Source organism: Odocoileus virginianus, chromosome 18 (genome assembly GCF_023699985.2).
Source record: "Odocoileus virginianus isolate 20LAN1187 ecotype Illinois chromosome 18, Ovbor_1.2, whole genome shotgun sequence".
Taxonomy (NCBI): domain Eukaryota; kingdom Metazoa; phylum Chordata; class Mammalia; order Artiodactyla; family Cervidae; genus Odocoileus; species Odocoileus virginianus.
In genome coordinates, this window is record NC_069691.1 from 9,129,752 (window position 1) to 9,150,226 (window position 20,475).

The following is a 20,475-nucleotide window of genomic DNA, read 5'->3' on the forward strand; positions in this document are numbered from 1 at the left end:
CTCTAATGTAATTATCCATCAATTAAAAAATAAATATTTTTTTTAAATAAAAAAAAATCTTTAAAAAAAAATCAACATTCAATGCATTCTAGGCTATACACAGGAGCTACTATCTCTTTTCTGACCAAAATATTTTTACATAACTTGTACATATAAAATGATTTATGTCCCCAAGCAATAATTTTTAACCAACAAAAGATAGATCAGTAAGGATTCAGAAGTTACCTCCATGGGCTTTAGCTGAGCATTTACATTGAAACAAGGAACTTCCTGGAACCACTCCCACGATAAATTTCGCTCAACCATCACCTCAAGATTTAATGGCAATAGTAGATCCAGTACTTCCTGATATGCATCATTAATATATTGAGTCCTAGGAGTAGAAATAAAATTGTTTTGAATAAATTTCATACAGTATCAGAAAAAATAATTTTATATATAAATAATAGAAATCAATAATTTTGTGTGTTCAGAGGAAAAGAGAATCAAATAGTCTTTCCACGTAAAATGAGAGACATTCTACCTCCCTAGAAACCTAGGTGACTTTTCTCTGAGTTGAAGTTCTCTGTGTGAAAAAAAATAACACTTTTAAATAGGATTTTTATAATATATTTAAAAGTGCCAAAAATACACATTTTGGACAATAAACTCTTAAAATGAGAATTATCCCTATATAAAACATAAAATACATTATACAAGACCTTAACATGAAAACATTTAAATTCACAGATTTACACATGTCAGAAGATTACTACCTATCCCCTTTATAAGAAACTAGTTTGCAAATATGAAATTTCTATTTTTGCAGATCAAATACAGTTGAATATGCACAATTTTATATTAAAGGTGAACCATATTTGCCTTTCCAAGTCCGTGTAAGGGTAGGACTGATGCTCAGGAATTATGAAAAGAGTAGTTGGTTATCAAACGCCTTTCAACTGACATGAGACCAAAGCAGCCTCCAAATATACCTTCAAATGACAACCTCAAAGAGGTCCTCCTCAATAATACATCTACACTTTAATTGGTAGCAACTGTGTGACGCTGGCATGGCGGCTGCGTGGCGCTGGAGCAGTGGTGAGGAGACACCCCACATCCAAGGTCAGAGAAACCCCAGCAAGATGGGAGGTGCTGGAGTGGCCGTGAGGAGACACCTCACATCCAAAGTCAGAGAAACCCCAGCAAGATGGGAGGCGCTGGAGTGGCCGTGAGGAGACACCCCACAACCAAAGTCAGAGAAACCCCAGCAAGATGGGAGGCGCTGGAGTGGCCGTGAGGAGACACCCCACATCCAAGGTCAGAGAAACCCCAGCAAGATGGGAGGCGCTGGAGTGGCCGTGAGGAGACACCCCACATCCAAGGTCAGAGAAACCCCAGCAAGATGGGAGGCGCTGGAGTGGCCGTGAGGAGACACCCCACATCCAAGGTCAGAGAAACCCCAGCAAGACAGTAGGCACTGGAGTGGCCATAAGAAGATACCCCACATCCAAGGTCAGAGAAACCCCAGCAAGATGGGAGGCTCTGGAGTGGCCATGAGGAGTTACCCAACATCCAAGGTCAGAGAAACCCCATCAAGATGGGAGGCGCTGGAGTGGCCGTGAGGAGATACCCGACATCCAAGGTCAGAGAAACCCCAGCAAGACAGTAGGCGCTGGAGTGGCTGTGAGGAGACACCCCACATCCAAGGTCAGAGAAACCCCAGCAAGACAGTAGGCGCTGGAGTGGCGGCTGTGTGGTGCTGGTGTGGCTGTGAAGGGACAGCTGACGTCCAAGGGCAAAGGAGAAGGCCCAGAAAAACTGCAGGCGAGGCAAATTCATGTTTAGAATCAAACCCCATTCCCACCAGAGATGCTCAGCGGGCTCAAACAACCCTGTGCGCACCAGGACCCGGGGTCCCCACAGAAACTGAGTCAGAACTGGGTCTGGGCGGCTCCTGTGGAGGTACGGTCAGCAGTGGACTGCCACAGGGACTGGGGCTCTGGGTGCACCACACTTGGGAACTAAGCCCTCTTAGAGAAGGTCACCTCTGACCCCACCATGAAGCTGCCAGGACTTGCACAGGACTGGGAATAAGACTCTTGGTGGGCACAAACAGAACCTTGTGTGCACCAGGACTCAGGAGAAATGAGCAGTGACCCCCAAGAGACGGACCCAGACTTGCCCAGAGTGTCCAGGAGTCTCCAGCAGAGGTGTGGGTCGGTGGTGGCCTGCTGCAGGGTTGCGGGCAGTGAGTGTACCAGTACATGCACAGGATCTTCTGAAGGAGGTGGCCATTATCTTCACTACCGCCACCATAGTCTGGGGCCAAGTAAATAGCAGGGAGGGAACACAGCTCCACCCATCAACAGAAAATTGGATTAAAGATTTACTGAGCATGGCCTGCCTATCAGAACAGACCCAGTTTCCCCCTCAGTCAGTCTCTCCCATCAGGAAGCTGCCATAAGCCTCTTAATCTTCTCCATCAGAGGGCAGACAGACACAGAAATCTAACACAATCATGGAAAACTAACACAGAAACAAACAGAAAACTAACCAATCTGATCACATGGACCACAGCCTGTCTAACTGAATGAAACTATGAGCCATGCTGTGTAGGGCCACCCAAGACGGAGAGAACATGGTGCAGAGTTCTGACAAAATGTGGTCCACTGGAGAAGGGAATGGCAAACCACTTCAGTATTCCTGCCTCGAGAACCCCATGAACAGTATGAAAACGCAAGAAGATAGGACACTGAAAGAGGAACTCCCCAGGTCGATAGGTGCCCAGTGTGCTACTGGAGATCAGTGGAGAAATAACTCCAGAAAGAATGAAGAGAAGGAGCTAAAGCAAAAACAACACACAGTTGTGGATGTGACTGGTGATAGAAGCAAAGTCCAATGCTGTAAAGAGTAATACTGTATACAAACCTGGAACGTTAGGTCCATGAATCTTGCAAGGCATACCAGAAGTGGTCCAACAGGAGACAGCAAGAGTGACCATTGATATTTTAGGAATCAGCAAATTAAAATGGACTGGAATGGGTGAATTTAACTCAGATGACCATTATATCTACTACTGTGGGCAAGAATCACTTAGAAGAAATGGAGTAGCATCATAGTAAACAAGAGTCCAAAATGTAGTACTTAGATGAAATATCAAAAATGACAGAATAATCTCTGTTCTTTTCCAAGGTAAAGCATTCTATATCACAGTAATCCAAGTCTATGCCCTGACCAGTAATGATGAAGAAGCTGAAGCTGAATGGTTTTATGAAGACCTACAAGACCTTCTAGAACTAACACACAAAAAAGATGTCCTTTTCATTATAGAGGACTGGAATGCAAAAGTAGGAAGTCAAGAAATACTTGGAGAAACAGGCAAATTTGGCCTTGGAGTACAGAAGGAAGCAGGGCAAAGGCTAATATAGAGTTTTGCCAAGAGTACGCACTGGTCATAGTAAACACCCTCTTCCAACAACACAAGAGAAGACTCTACACATGGGTATCACCAGATGGTCAACATCGAAATCAGCCTGATTATATTCTTTGCAGCCAAAGATGGAGAAGCTCTATACAGTCAGCAAAAACAAGACCGGGAGCTGACTGTGGCACAGACCATGAACTCCTTACTGCCAAATTCAGACTTAAATTTTTAAGACAGTGGGGAAAACCACTAGACCATTCAGGTATGACCTAAATCAAATCCCTTATCATTATACAGTTGAAGTGACAAATAGATGCAAAGGATTAGACCTGACAGACATAGTGCCTGAAGAACTATGAACAGAGGTTCATGACCGTTGTGTAGGAGGCAGGGATCAAGACCATCCCCAAGAAAAAGAGATGCAAAAAAGCAAAATGGCTGTCTGAAGAGGCCTTACCAATAGCTGTGAAAAGAAGAGAAACAAAAGGCAAAGGAGAAAAGGAAAGATATACCCATTTGAATGCAGAGTTCCAAAGAATAGGAAAGAGAAATAAGAAATCCTTCCTCGGTGATCAGTGCAAAGAAATAGAGGAAAACAACAGAATGGGAAAGACTAGAGATCTCTTCAAGAAAATTAGAGATACCAAGGGAACATTTCATGCAAAAATGAGCTCAATAAAGGACAGAAATGGTATGGACCTAACAGAGGCAGAAGATATTAAGAAGAGGTAATATACATGTTTCGATGCTGTATATTACCTCTTCTTAATATCTTCTGCTTCTGTTAGATCCATACCATTTCTGTCCTTTATTGAGCTCATCTTTGCATGAAATATTCCCTTATTATCTAGGGTGAAACAGATCACCAGCCCAGGCTGGATGCATGAGACAAATGCTTGGGCCTGGTGCACTGGAAAGACCCAGAGGAATCGGGTGGAGAGGGAGGTGGGAGGGGGGATCGGGATGGGGAATACATGTAAATCCATGGCTGATTCATGTCAATGTATGGCAAAAACCACTACAATATTGTAAAGTAATTAGCCTCCAACTAATAAAAAAAAAAAAAAAAAGAAGAGGTAGCAAGAATACACAGAAGAACTATACAAAGAAGATCTTCATGACCCAGATAATCATGATGGTATGATCATTCATCTAGAGCCAGACATCCTGAAATGAGAAGCCAAGTGGGCCTTAGGAAGCATCACTACAAACAAAGCTAGTGGAGGTGATGGAATTCCAGTTGAGCTATTTCAAATCTTAAAAGATGATGCTGTGAAAGTCCTGCACTCAAAATGCCAACAAATTTGGAAAACTCAGCTGTGGCCATAGGACTGGAAAAGGTGAGTTTTCATTCCAATCCCAAAGAAAGGCAATGCCAAAGAATGCTCAAATTACTGCACAATTGCAGTCATCTCATATGCTAGTAAAGTAATGCTCAATCTTCTTCAAGCCAGGCTTCAGTAGTATGTGAACCATGAACTTCCAGATGTTCAAGCTGGTTTTAGAAAAGGCAGAGGAACCAGAGATTGCTAACATCCGCTGGATCATCGAAAAAGCAAGAGAGTTCCAGATAAACATCTATTTCTGGGTTTATTGACTGTGCCAAAGCCTGTGACTGTGTGGACCACCACAAAGTGTGCGGGAAATTATTAAAGAGATGGGAATACCAGACTACCTGACCTGCCTCCTGAGAAAGCTGTATTTCTCAAGATCAGGTCAGAAAGCAACAGTTAGAAGTGGACATGGAACAACTGACTGGTTCCAAATAGGAAAAGGAGTATGTCAAGGCTGTATACTGCCACCCTGCTTATTTAACTTATATGCAGAGCACATCATGAGAAATGCTGGGCTGGAAGAAGCACAAGCTAGAATCAAGATTGCCATTAGAAACAGTAATAACCTCAGATATGCAGATGACACCACCCTTATGGCAGAAAGCAGAGGAACTAAAGAGGCCCTTCATGAGAGTAAAAGAGGAAAGTGAAAAAGTTGGCTTAAAGCTCAACATTTAGAAAACTAAGTTCATGGTATCTGGTCCCATCACTTCATGGCAAATAGATGGGAAACAGTAGAAAGAGTGACAGACATTTTTTGAGGGGTCTCCAAAATCACTGCAGATGGTGATTACAGCCATGAAATTAAAAGACGCTTACTCCTTGGAAGGAAAGTTATGATCAACCTAGAAAGCATGTTAAAAAGCAGAGACACTACTTTGCCAACAAAGGTCCATCCAGTTAAGACTATGGTTTTTCCAGTCGTCATGTGTAGATGTGAGAGTTGGACTATAAGAAAAGCTGAGTGCTGAAGAATTGAATGCTTTTGAACTGTGGTGTTGGAGAAGACTCTTGAGAGTCCCTTGGACTGAAGGAGATCCTACCAGTCCATCCTAAAGTAAATTAGTCCTGGATACTCACTGGAAGGACTGATATTGAAGCTGAAACTCCAATGCTTTGGCCCCCTGATGTGAAGAACTGACTCATTTGATAAGACCCGGATGCTGGGAAAGATTGAAGGCAGGTTGAGAAGGGGACGAATGAGTATTAGATGGTTGCATGGCATCATCGACTCAACAGACATGAGTTTCAGTAAATTCCGGGAGTTGGTGATAGACAGGGAGGCCTGACTTGCTGCAGTCCTGGGGTTGTAGAGAGTCAGACACGACTGAGTGACTGAACTGGTAGCAAATCCCAAATTCTTTACTGGGGAATGAAATTATAACTGCAGAATTTAGATTATCACTGATACAACTGAGAGATATTAGAGTCAGCAGGGATCTCCTAGAATTCCTAGCAGCTTCCCTGGTGGGTCAGACAGTAAAGAGTCTGCCTGCAATGCAGGAGATCCAGGTTCCAAAGATGCCCTGGGGAATGGAATGGCTACCCACTCTAGTATTCTTGCCTGGAGAATTCAATGGACAGACAGGCCTGGAGGGGTACAGTTCACTGGGTCACAGAGTCAGACACAGCTGAGCAACTAACAGGGTCATAGGGTAACGTTTTACTTATCTTTTATGCATCTTTGCAATCTCCTTTAATGGTACCAAGTAGAGGAATCTAAAAGCTCTCAGGGGATATTACATTTCTAATACAATTTTAAGAGGTGAATATTAAAATATATAACTGTATCATAAGTCATTAAGTCAACCTTATATTGTTAAAAAATATGCTGCTTCTAATTCTTCACTATAATAAATAATAACACTTGGATCATTATCTTTACATATTTCTGAGTAAATTTCTTCTTGACTAATTTCAAGAAATATTACCTGCTATGTCAAAAGATTACTTCATCTGGAAAAACTTTTTCTTACCAGTACTACCCAAACTTTGGAAAAGGTCAATTTTCATTCCAATTCCAAAAAAAGGTAATGCCAAAGAACGCTCAAACTACTGCACAATTGCACTCATCTCTCATGCTAGTAAAGTAATGCTCAAAATTCTCCAAGCCAGTCTTCAGCAATATGTGAACCGTGAACTTCCAGATGTTTAAGCTGGTTTTAGAAATAGCAGAGGAACCAGAGATCAAATTGCGAACATCTTTTGGATCATCGAAAAAGCAAGAGAGTTCCAGAAAAACATCTATTTCTGCTTTATTGACTATGCCAAAGCCTTGACTGTGTGGATCACAATAAACTGTGGAAAATTCCAAAAGAGATGGGAATACCAGCCCACATGACCTGCCTCTTAAGAAACCTGTATGCAGGTCAGGAAGCAACAGTTAGAACTGGACATGAAACAACAGACTGGTTCCAAATAGGAAAAGGAGTACATCAAGGCTGTATATTGTCACCCTGCTTATTTAACTTATATGCAGTAGTACATCATGAGAAATGCTGGGCTGGAGGAAGCACAAGCTGGAATCAAGATTGCCAGGAGAAGTATCAATAACCTCAGATATGCAGATGACACCACCCTTATGGCAGAAAGTGAAGAGGAACTAAAAAGCCTCTTGATGAAAGTGAAAGAGGAGAGTGAAAAAGTTGGCATAAAGCTCAACATTAAGAAAACTAAGATCATGGCATCCAGTCCCATCACTTCATGGCAAACAGATGGGGAAACAGTGCAAACAGTGGCTGAATTTCTTTTTCTGGGCTCCAAAATCACTGCAGATGGTGATTGCAGCCATGAAATTAAAAGAAGGAAAGTTATGATGGACATACACAGCATATTAAAAAGCAGAGACATTACTTTGTAAAGAAAGGTCTGTCTAGTCAAGGGTATGGTTTTTCCAGTGGTCATGTATGGATGTGAGAGTTGGACTATAAAGAAAGTTGAGTGCCGAAGAATTGATGCTTTTGAACTGTGGTGTTGGAGAAGACTCTTGAGAATCCCTTGGACTGCAAAGAGATCCAACCAGTCCATCCTAAAGGAGATCAGTCCTGGGTGTTCACTGGAGGGACTGATGTTGAAGGTGAAACTCCAATACTTTGGCCACCTAATGCAGAGAGTTGAGTCATTTGTGAAGACCCTGATGCTGGGAAAGATTGAGGGCAGGAGGAGAAGGGGACGACAGAGCATGAGATGGCTGGATGGCATCACCAACTCAATGGACATGGGTTTGGGTGGACTCCGGGAGTTGGTGATGGACAGGGAGGCCTGCCGTGCTGCGATTCATGGGGTTGCAGAGAGTCAGACACAATTGAGTGACTGAACTGAACTGAACCTTTCCTGCGTAATACCACAAGTATCCTGAGTTTTACTACCACTTTATGCATTTATTTTAAACCTTTTATTTTGTATTGGTGTACAGCTGATTAACAATGTTGTGACAGTTTCAGGTGAACAGAGGAGGAACCCAGCCATACATACACATGTATCCTTGCTCCCATCCAGGCTGCCACCCAACACTGAGTGGAGTTCCATGTGCTGTACAGCAGATCCTTGCTGGTTCTCCAGTTCAAACACAACAGTGTATGCGTGTCAATCCCAAACTCCCCAGCCATCCCTTTCCCCATTCGCCTCCCCAGCAACCATAAGTTCATTCTCTAAGTCTGTGAGTTGCTTGCTGTTTTGCAAGTAAGTCCATTTGTATTTTCCATTTTTAAATTCCACATTTAAGGGATGTCATGCGGTATTTCTCCTTATTTGTCTGACTTTCTTCACTCAGTTTGACAATCTCTAGGTCCATCCATGTTGCTGCAAATGGCATTATAACTTTTTAATGACTCTTCTACCACTCTTTAATATACATTTAATAGGTCACTGTCTGTCTGTAGTTTCAAATAAAATGATTCATGAGGGTAGGGAATATATCTTATTCTTTGATGTACTGTCAGTAGTTGGCTCAGATAACAATATGACATGTACTCTTTAATTATTTGCTAAATTCAAGAGAGTGAATCAATGTATAAATTTATATAGAACATATGAGAATATCTATCTCCCTGCACCCAGATTGAGAATTACTGATTATTAAGATCTGCCAAATTTAATAGGCAAACAATACTATTTCACTGTATTAATTTTCATTCCTTTGATTACTAATGAAGTTGAACATTTCTATTAGCTGCTGCTGCTGCTGCTGCTGCTAAGTCACTTCAGTCGTGTCCGACTCTGTGCGACCCCATAGACGGCAGCCCACCAGGCTCCTCCATCTCTGGGATTCTCCAGGCAAGAGCACTGGAGTGGGTTGCCATTTCCTTCTCCAATGCATGAAAGTGAAAAGTGAAAGTGAAGTCGCTCAGTCGTGTCCAACTCCTAGCGACCCCATGGACCACAGTCCACCATGTTCCTCCGTCCACAGGATTTTCCAGGCAAGAGTCCTGGAGTGGGGTGCCATTGCCTTCTCCTTCTATTAGCTAGGTACCAGCTATTATTGTTCCTGAAAAGAATCATTTAGTCTTGTTCTTTACTAATTTTTCAAATTATCTTTTTTCTTACTGCCTTAAAATATCTAAAGATTTTCATTATTTTTTAAAGATGTTGCTAATTATCCTATATGCTAGCATTTGGTTTTGGTAATTAATATTAAACATATTTTGAACAGTCAAAGCCAACTGATATTCTTCCTTTATCATTTTCTGTCTGTTTTCAGTGCTTAATTTATCAAGTTCTTCTCTACCATATAACTGGTACTTGTGTGTTATTTGTCCTTAGCTTTTTAAGATCATTATTGAGATAATTCATATACTATTAACATATGACTCACTCAATTTTAGTTTTTTTATTACTGGCATTATGCTCTCAAGACATTTTAAATGGCAAACTTACCAAGGAAAATACCCTAAATGCAAAAAAAAGAAACAAGGCACACAGAAAAGAACACAGGTCTACAGCAGAAGAGCTTACATAAGAAGGCAGGGTACTCTCTAACACCTCAGCTGGGGACACAGGCCTTGGGAGACTCAAGCTCTGTGCAAGCGCAAAAATGACTGTGAAAGGGACAGGAATATCGATTTTGGGGTTACACATGTTTCAGCAAGCAAGAACACTCACAAATATGAAATGTGTGAATAATGAGCTTGACTGTTATATATGAATAATGGTGATACACACACATGCACCCACACAGTCAGCTGGTGAGTTTTATACTATTCCACTATCTTAATTATTGTAGTGTTATATTTTAGTAGTATTTAATGAAATTTAATATTTTAGTAGTAATTTTAAGGTTGTTATAATTCTTCCATGCCCTATCTCAATTCTTTCTTTCAAAAAATCTTTGCTACATCCTGCCCCCTATTTATATTTCCAGAAAAACTTTACAATAATTCTGAAAGACTTTAAAAGAACTGCTGTTGTGATTTTTTATTGAGTGCATTAAATATACAAAGTTAATTTATAAGAAACTGACACCTTTATTAAACTAGATGTAGGAAAATATTCTCTCTACAATTATCTAGAATTATCTAAGGTTTCTTACTGGCCCTTAGTTAAATTTTACAACTTTCCTTATAGAAGTATTATATATATCTTTTTAAAATTTTATATTACAATTAAAATCTTTGCAATAAAACTATTTCAGGGAAAATGGTTTACTCTATAAACAAGTAATTTTATTTTGAGGAATTCATCTGAAGGAAACATATTACCCTAAAGAAATGAGCAGAAAATCATGTATTGATAAAGAAATCAATCAGCATTATAATGCTATTTATAACAATGAAAATGAATCAACTTAAGTTTTTAACAACAGGAAAATAGATTTTTTTTTTAATCATAGATTAAAATATTTAGAAAAAATAATGCACTCAAAATGGGGCTTCCCATGTGGCTCAGTGGTAAAGAATCTACCTGCCAATGCCGCAGACTCAGGAGATGTGGATTCAATCCCTGGGTTGGGAAGATCCCCTGGAGTAGTAAATGGTAACCTATGCCAGTTTTCTTGCCTGAAAAATTTCATGGACAGAGAAGCTTGGTGGGCTACAGTCCACAGGGTTGCAAAGAGATACAACTGAAGCAACTTAGTAAGCACACAAAATTTATTCACCCCTTGTAAAAACTGCTCACTATGATACTTCATGTTCCTAGCACAGTGCCTGGGATATATTACATAATTAATAAATACCCAAATATTCAACTGATGGAAATTTATCCTTCTATTTAAGATAAAATAACATGAACTAGATTTACCCTCCTGCCTGAAAGAATTTCTCCCTCTCCCCCTGCAACAAAGACACACATACAAAATATATTAACAAATGATTTTCAAGACAAAGGACATCAGGCAATGGGCAGTGATTACTGAGAAACAAGAAAAAACAAGATGAATCCCATGACTATTCCAACTTCAATCGTTTTGAGATAATTTAAAGGTCATGAAAAAGCAAGAGGGTGGATAAGCCAAGAAATAACCAATAAAAGTCCATGAGTTAAGAAAAGAGCTGAGAATCCAGGGAAACCAAGACAGGTAGAGATTATATGGTACAATGCTACAGAGGGCAGGGCTACAGAGAAGAACCCCAAAATTTCAGCACTAAATGCATATACAAGAAGAGAAATGTTCAAATCAGTCATCTGAATCACCCCCTAGAGAAAATTAGAAAAGAAAAATTAAAATCAAAGGAAGCAGAAGGAATAATACCAAAGCAGATATTAATGAAGGAGAAAAAAAAGAGAAATCAAAAAGCTGGTGCTTTAAAAGCAATAAAACTGAATATTCAAGAATGGATAACCAGGGAATGGCCAAGATGGAGAATAGAAAGATTGGAAGATCACCTCCTCTTAGTGGCACACCTAACTTACAACTATTTACAGAGCAGCAGTCAATGAGAATGACCGGAAGGCTAGCAGAAAATCTCTTCAAAACTAAAGATATAAAAAGGATCAAGACAAGTAGAAGGAAGGTAGACACAGTGCAGTAAAGAACCATACCTCCAGGTAGGCCACAAATGGAAGAAGGATCATTATAATTGCAGAAGTTCTCCCCAAGGAACTAGGGGTACAACCCTCCTCATCAGGCTGCCCAATCTAGAGTCCCCGGAATGAGTGGCTTTGAAGACCAGTGGGGCATACTTTTGGCAAAGTCAGAGAGCAGTTGCAGACAGACTCTGCTCTTACAGGGCACAGACTCTCACATGACCTAAGATCAAGGGGAGCAGCAGTAATTTAAAAGGAGCCTGGGTGAGATCAACTTGCTATTAGAGAGCCTCCCAGAGCAGCAGGAATCTTCTGGGACTCACACTGGGGACAGAGACACTGACAGAGGCCATTTTTGGGCCCTTATTCAAACACAAGGACAATGCTCTAGCAAGCACCATTTTGGAATCCTCTCTCTAGCTCGTAACACTGAGACCTGGCCTAACTCACCAGTTAGGAGGTACCAGTCCTGAGACAGCCCACATCAAGCAGCTAGCTGAATGTGGGCACAGCTCCACCTACCCGCAGCAGGCCAACACCCTACAGGATCCCTTGAGCTCCTAGCTGGCCCAGGAACCAGCTCTGGAAGCAGTGGCCCAACACCAGTTCTGGAACCCTTGAGCTCTTCAACCATCCAAATAACAAACCTAGACTCTCCCAACTCTGAAACGCCCCAAACACCGCAGCCAGCTTTGTCAGGAACTAGCCCTGCTCAGCAATTCCACTCCTGAGTATTTATCCAAACAAAATGAAAAGACTAATTTGAAAGATATACATGCCCCTAAGTTCACTGCATTATTTACAACAGTTAAGAAATGGGAACAATCTAAATGTTCATCAGTAGGTAAATGGATAGAGAAGATGTGGTGTGTGTGTGTGCATACACACACATGCACACAACGAAATATTACTCAACCATTATAAAAAGAATGAAATCTTGGCATTTGTGACAACATGGGCTCCAAGAGGATATTAAATCAGACAGAGAAAGATAAACACCACATGATTTCACTTATATATAGAATTTAAAGAACAAAAGAAATGAACAAACATAACAAAAAAGAGTCACTGATATAGAGAACAAACAGGTGCTTGCTAGAGAAGAGAGATGGGGGAAGGAGAGAAATAAGTGGAGGAGATTAAGAGGTACAAACTTTCAGTTACAAAATAAATGAGTCATGGGTACAGTGTGGAGAATATAGTCAATAATTATGTAGTGTCTTTGTATGGTCACAGATGTTAGCTAGAGATGTAACATGGTTATCTTTTTGAAATGTACAGAAATACTGAATCACTATGTTGTGTAACCGAAACTAACATAGTTCTGTAGGTCAGTTATACTTCAAAACAAACTCATAAAAAAATGGAGTTAAGATCTGTGGTTACCAGAAGCAAGGGATAGGAGGAGGGCAATCTGGATGCAGGTAGTCAAAAGGCATAAGTTGTAAGATACATAAGTACTACAGATATAATGTACAACATGATAAATTAACACTGTTGTATGTTACACAGGGAAACTGTTAACAGAGTAAATCCAAAGCACTCTCGGCACAAGAAAAAATATTTTCTATTCCTTTAATTTTGTCTCTATATAAGATGATGGATATTTACTAAACTTATGTTGTAATCATTTCATGATGTATGTAAGTCAAATCATTATGTTGTATACCTTAAACCTATACAGTGCTATATATCAATAAAACTGGAAGGGAAACAATAATGGATACCATTTATCCCACAGGAAAAAAAAAAGCAATAAAACTGATAAACCTCTAGCCAGAATGATTAATAAAAAAGTATAAATTATAAATATCAAGAATAAGGGAGGTAATATCAATATAGGTATTAATGAATAAGAGAATATTATTAACTTTATGTCATAAAACCCTACTATGTAGATGAAAGACATGTTTCTTGAAAATATCAATGATCACTCATAAAATAATTAATTCATATAGCACCAAGCTTACTAAAGAAATGGAAATTGTAGTTATAAATCTTCCACAAGCAAATCCCAGCCCCACTGGCTTCACTGGTGAATTCCACCAAATATTTAAGAAAGAATATAAGTGTACTCAAACTACCACAAGTGTATACACATCAAACTTATCCAACTGTATACTTTTAAAAATACTCAATTTATTATATACTAATTACATCTCAAGGCTGTTTTTAAAATGTTCAGTTGATGGAAAGTGGTAGGAGGGACACAGACATGCCAGGAGCCAAAGAGAAGCAGCAAAAATAAAAGGAAAACAATAAACAGAATGAGATTAAAGAAAAAGTACAGAAAGAAAAGAGCAAGTGAGAGGTTTAAATAGAAATGAATCCCAGTTGTAAAAGGAACAGGGTATTAAATCTAGAATGTGTGATAAGAAACAGCACAATAAAAGTTTTGGAACTATCTGGATAGTCACTTAATTCCCCTAATTACTAATCCCACGCAGAGTGAATATATAAGATTGGACTCTACTCTGTGTGGGTATGTATGTGTGTGCATGTTTAATTAGCATATCAGAACCACAGCACAAAGCTGATAGAGTACTTTGGGCACGCTGTATTTCCAGAGAGAATGAATATATTAGAAATTCTCCTATTTCTTCCATAACCTTCTAATTTTTGAAGAATTGCCAGTAAGTACAAATATACTTCCTCAGACAACAAATTTTACATCATGTCTAATTATCTAATATTTTCTAGGTATTTGTTTATTTAATCACTAAATTTTTATTTTTTGTGGGAATATAACTGATTTACAACATTTACTTTCTGGTGTACAAGAGTGTGAATCAGCCATAAGTAGACATATATCCCCATCTCTCCTGAGCCTTCCTCTTTCCCCCGTTTCACCCCTCCAGGTCATCACAGAGCACCGAGCTGAGCGTCCTGTGTTTTCCAGGTTTTTAAAAACTAGAAGACAATAATTGATTTTACCAAAAAATACTTGGGGAAGGAAAAAAACCCACAAAATTAAGTATAGTTATAATAAAATTAAATTCCATTCTAAAAAGAAAACTCAAGATACCAAAGCCTTTAATAGAAAAAATTAGAAAAAGACTGCATTCTACATAAATATACTTGTGAAAAGCTTACCTGTATAGTCGCATTTCACTCAGCTTTATCGTTATCAAATCAATAATGGGTGGGGGGTTGGTCTGACTCTTTGATATTACATGGAATGTATTTTTCATTGTAATTAGTCCAAAATCAGCAACAAAAACATTTTCAGAAACTGCAGACTGTGGGATGACCACAACAGGGGCTTTGATGTTAACGTCCAGCGCCATTCGAGAGCTCCGTTGTGCCAGCTCTCTCACCCCAGTGGCAGCCATTCCTGCCGCCTGAACAGTTGCCTCAGCTAAGGCTTGTTTACCTGCTTGGAAATTATCTATAAAAGCCTATAAAGAAAACAGAATTATATCCTTAAGGCTACCATTAATGAAAGAAATTATTAAATGTATCACTATTCATGATTTTACCTCCGTAAGAAAAACTTTTTCTTGGTACAACTAAACATCATTTATTCAAAGTCTGTCTACATTAGACCTTAATCTTCTGCAATAGAAGTTGGGAAACAAAAAGATACAGATACAGAAACACAGTAAAACAATAAAAACCTAGTCCCTGGACCAAAGCAATGTGGGGATACTGCAATGTTTCACTGGTATCTATTTCTCTTTTTATCTCACTTTCCTAAGGGCTAAACAATCCTGTTGTATTTCACTATACAACCTCAATGCATAGAGGGCTTATTTACATTTGTAAGGTAAAACAGTAATGAAAATGTCTGCCAAGAAAAACTGCATGATAACCTCAGTTAAAAAGATCACAGAGACAACAACATTATTTATTTAGAATCAAGTGATTATCTAGTTTATACCACAATTTAGTTAAAGGAATGAATAGTGAAGTCAGAGACAGGCATGACACTCACAGGAAAAAATATCAGCTGTCAGCAAAAGAAAAACAAACTATGAAGAAATAGTCTATATACCTTAGGGAAATGTCATAGGGATTAAATCTAAATCCCACAAAGCCCCAAATATTCATCGAGTAATTTTCCTAATGATTATCTGAAACCAAACAGGACTTCAATTGTATATTTAGCACTTTTAGCAAGAGCTGAAAGGTAAAATACTTAAACAAATTATGTATAAAATAAAGAATTAAATATACATAACATATATAAAATGCACATATATTTAATGTCTATAAAATACATATTTCAATTAACTAGAACATTCTCATGTGAAAAATGACACTATATAAACGATACTATACATTTCAGTCACGATAAACGGTACCTGGAATATTTTAAAAAAACAGGGGGAAATAATCAAGCAAGGAATTCCTTATCTATGCTTGAGAAACAGCAAACACTTTCCAACTAGTAGGGAAAAATAAATAAAAAATCAATTAAGATACTTACCAATATAGAATACAGAAATTTTTTGACAAGAACTACTTCAATGCAACCAACAGTTAAATTAACTTGCATATCAACTACATTCATATCTGTGTATGCAGAACCAGCAGTTGCACCCATATAAGAAACCATTTTGAAGCTGAAAACTTCTTTTCCGGTAATATAAACAGCCTTAAAGAGAGAAAATTTCAATAGTCAAAATCCACTTTGGATAGAATGTCTTCAGTGCAAAAATAAAAAGAAAACATACACACATATTTGGAAAATCTTCCAAACAGTGAAGCCAAGTATAAATAAGACAACAATTCTAATGTCCTTACTAGAATCCGCACAAGGTTATTCAAAACAGAAATGGCAGTTCCCTTTTGGGATGAAATCAATTTGGTAGGTTTGGCACAAGATATTTTTAGTGGTAAAAACAGAAAAAAAAGTTATCAGGATATTCCTTTTCATTTAGTGAGTATACTTTTGTACTGAGAACTGCCATAAAAATGTATTTTTCATTCACTGTCAAAACTTATAATCTATTTTCTTGATCTGAGGTATGTGAACAGATTTTCCAGATCCTTCAAAGGAGTCTTCTCCTATCACAAAACTTCTGTTCCTTATTAGTTTGTTGAGTCACCTCAACTGCCAAGTAAGAGTTACCTACAGCAGTATGACATCTCAAGCTCCGCAATATATTAAAAATGGTTGGAGATATTAGCAGATGTTGAATGACTGAAATATTTTGAAAGATAAACAGAGCACTCACTATTTTAATTTTTAACTACTTTATAGTTTTCTTGACCCTCCTAAATGCTAGAAGCAGGGCAGAGGGCTGAAGAACCATAAATAAACAAATTCCAACCATGAAACAAAAAAACCTCAGGAATTAGAGAGAGCTGACTGAAGGCTGAAGTGTAAGATGAGACTACTGAAGTCTATAGGTATTCTGCTTCTGCCTAGGATACAGAATGTTGAAGAGACGTCACTGCAAACCTTAAGAATGAGAAAAACAAAAACAAACTATAAAATTTTTAACTTTTCTTAAAGAAAGAAAGAGAAGTCACTCAGTTGTGTCCAACTCTTTGCAACCCCAGGGACTGTAGCCCACCAGGCTCCTCCGTCCAAGGAATCTTCCAGGCAAGAATACTGGAGTAGGTTGCCATTTCCTTCTCCAGGGGATCTCCCCAACCTAGGGACTGAACCTGGGTCTCCCACATAGAATAAAGGAAAGAAGGTATATGTCTTGTAAAAAATTAATTTCTCTAAAAGAAAAATAAACCCAAATCAGTACATATACATTGCAAATTTTCAGCATACACAAAAGTAAAACATATTACAATAACACTATGAAAGGCAACAAAAGTAGGAACTGACAGTAGTGTTGCTACAATACACTACATAAGCAGTGAAATATTATCAGAAGGTAGACTATAATATCCCTAATACTATTAATCAATAAAGAAGCAGAATAACTTCCATAAGTCACATGAGTGACTTGTGACTACCTGCCTTGAGTCCAATAGAAGAGAAGAAATTTTCATAAAACAGTGTTTAATGCAGAGATTGTGGCCTAGGAGACAACATGCATAGATAAGGGGTAAATAAAAAGATCATACTAAAAGATGAGTATTTTAAGTAAAAACCTGTATTTTGAAACATAAGGTCCCCTCATTCTTCATCCAACTCGCTCCCTGAACTTACACCATCAGGTCTATACTTATAGTACTTTTCTAAAAGGAAAATGACTGGCCCAAGAGAAAAAGAAAACAAACAAACAAAAAACTCTATAGATACTCAAGTTTTGAGGCTATAAAATCACTGCATTACTGCCCAATCTGCCATGATGTTCACCTGTCCAAATGATGTTCACCTGGCCAAAGTGCTGACTACACAAAGCTTCCAATCAGCTCTGAATATTTAGGCAAAATTACCAAGTCCTTCTAAGAGAAAGAAAGCGAAACTGTCATCAGGATTAGCAGCAACAATTTGACTGAACATTCACACTAGGCCAGAAGATATAGAATAACATGCTTAAAATCATCTAGAAAAGAAAATGCAAGCTAAAGAATCAAAATCCAGTCAGAGTATCCTGCAAATATAAATGTAATGCAACATATAAACGTTCGTGGAGTATCGTTCTTACAACTATGAGCCCTGCCTAAGAAATCTACTGGCGAATAAATTTATGAGTAGCTAAAATTTTGGAGATGTCAACAGAAAGACTGGTGGAAGACTCCCATTTAATAAGGAAGAAATTTTTTTGAATATTCTGAATCAGAGTATTATCATTTTGCAACCCTTAATGAAATGATGGTTTTTAATATTACAAAGACAGCAAGAAACTATGTGAACCCTTTGAAGATATTCAACACAATCTATGAAGTATTCTTGTCTTCCCCAACCCCCGCAAAACAAACAAAACAAACTCCCTGAATCTCACCGAATGAAATTTAACTTATCAATTTTATTTTCTTAGGCTCCAAAATCACTGCAGATGGTGACTGCAGCCATGAAATTAAAAGACGCTTGCTCCTTGGAAGAAAAGCAATGACCAACTAGACAGAGTATTAAAAAGCAGAGACATCACCCTGCTGACAAAGGTCCGTACAGTCAAAGCCATGGTTTTTCCAGTGGTCACATATGGATGTGAGAGTTGGACCATAAAGAAGGCTGAGCACCAAAGAATTGATGCTCTCAAACTGTGGTGCTGGAGAAGACTATTGAGTGTCCCTTGGACAGCAAGGAGATCAAACCAGTCCATCCTAAAGGAAATCAAGCCTGAATATTTATTGGAAGGACTGATGCTCCAATAGTCTGGCCACCTAAAGCAAAGAGCCAACACATTGGAAAAGATGCCTATGCTGGGATTGAAGGTGGTAGGGAAGAGGATGACAGAGGATGAGATGCTTGAATAGTATCATGAACTAAATGGACATGAGTATGAGCAAACTCCAGGCAGGGAAGCCTGGCATGCTGCAGTCCATGGGTTCACACAGAATCAAACATGACTTAGTAACTGAACAATAGCTGTACACGGTAAAAAAAAAAAAAAAAAAAAGGACATCTATTTAAATAAATGATGCTAGGAAAAAAGAAGCCAATGTTAAAAAAAAGTGAAACTGGATTCCAGCCTCAATCATATTAAAAAAAAAAAATCAGTTTCAAGTAGGATGAAAGATGTAACAGTAAAAGGCAAAATCATATAACGTTTAGAAGGTGACGGAGAGGAATACCTTTATGAATTCAGAGAACTGATTGATTTAGAAAATGTAAAACTCTCAAACCAAAAAAGGATAAAATTCAACTTCATTAAAGTTAACAACTTCTGTTTCTCAAAAGACATCATAACCAAACTGGGAGTAACTATTCGAAACAAAAATAAACTAAGCAAGGAATAATACAGACCATATTAAATGATTTCCTACAAATCAATGAGGAAAAAAATTAACAGTCCTTCCCCCAAAATTGGTAAATCAAATCAGGGTTCAGCAAACTAGCATCAGCAGGATTAGGTAAGAATGATTTTCGTATCTCTAAGTAGTTAAAAATAATCTAAATAATAGTAATATTTTGTGACACGAGCAAGTTATATGAAATTTTTACTTTATTATCCATAAAATAAAATTTCATTGGAACACAGCCAAATCATCCACTTCTACATTACCCTATGGCTACTTTCACACTACAACAGCAGAGCTTAAGAGTTTTAGCAAAACTGCATGGCCCACAAAGCCTCAAAGACTTACAGCCTGGCTATTTACAGAAAAAGTTTGCTGGCACCTGGCTTTAACAGACATTTCATAGAAAAGCAAACATAAATAGTCTATAAATATATGAAAAACATGCAACTTCATCACTGGTAAGAAAAATACAAACTGAAAACACCACATTATATACTCCAGATCTTCAAAAACTTAACACAACAATTTCGAGCACTGGCATTGAAATAAAATACCAGATCTCTCCTGCTCCTGGGAGTACATGAAATGTACTTACATTCTCTGGAAAGGCTTACATGAGATATGTCCAAGAATATACCAGGAGACATGTGCAAGACTAGCTACAGAAGCAGTGCTCATAAAACAAAAGAACAGAAACCAAATATCAATAGAACAATGAATAAATAACAATATACACTGGAATCAAAGTTAACAAAAAAGGAAAGGAAAATGGGGGTAGGACAAGAAGATACAAGTGAGAAACTTCATTTTGTAGCTTTTTTTAAGTTGGATTTTTAACCTTAAATATGCATTAAAAATAAAATTATAGAAGGAAAAAAGTACAGGTCTTGGGTTAGAGTGTAAGTTCCATTTCTAACTACCTAAATGTCTTTTAGTAGATTCATTAATTTACATTAGCTT

The 20,475-nt window shown here is 38.3% G+C and overlaps 1 protein-coding gene across 4 annotated transcripts in view; it reads right to left on the reverse strand.

Moving 5' to 3' along the window:
• Window positions 1-20,475, reverse strand: part of VPS13A (vacuolar protein sorting 13 homolog A) — a 253,635-nt gene that overhangs the window by 120,508 nt on the left and 112,652 nt on the right. For all 4 annotated transcript variants that reach the window (XM_020879716.2, XM_020879717.2, XM_020879718.2 and 1 more), the window contains exons 32-34: window positions 16,130-16,297; window positions 14,794-15,098; window positions 226-373 (exon numbers count right to left, since the gene is read on the reverse strand). In XM_020879716.2, coding sequence (XP_020735375.2) covers window positions 226-373; window positions 14,794-15,098; window positions 16,130-16,297 — 621 coding nt within the window. The remainder of the gene's footprint in view (window positions 1-225; window positions 374-14,793; window positions 15,099-16,129; window positions 16,298-20,475) is intronic.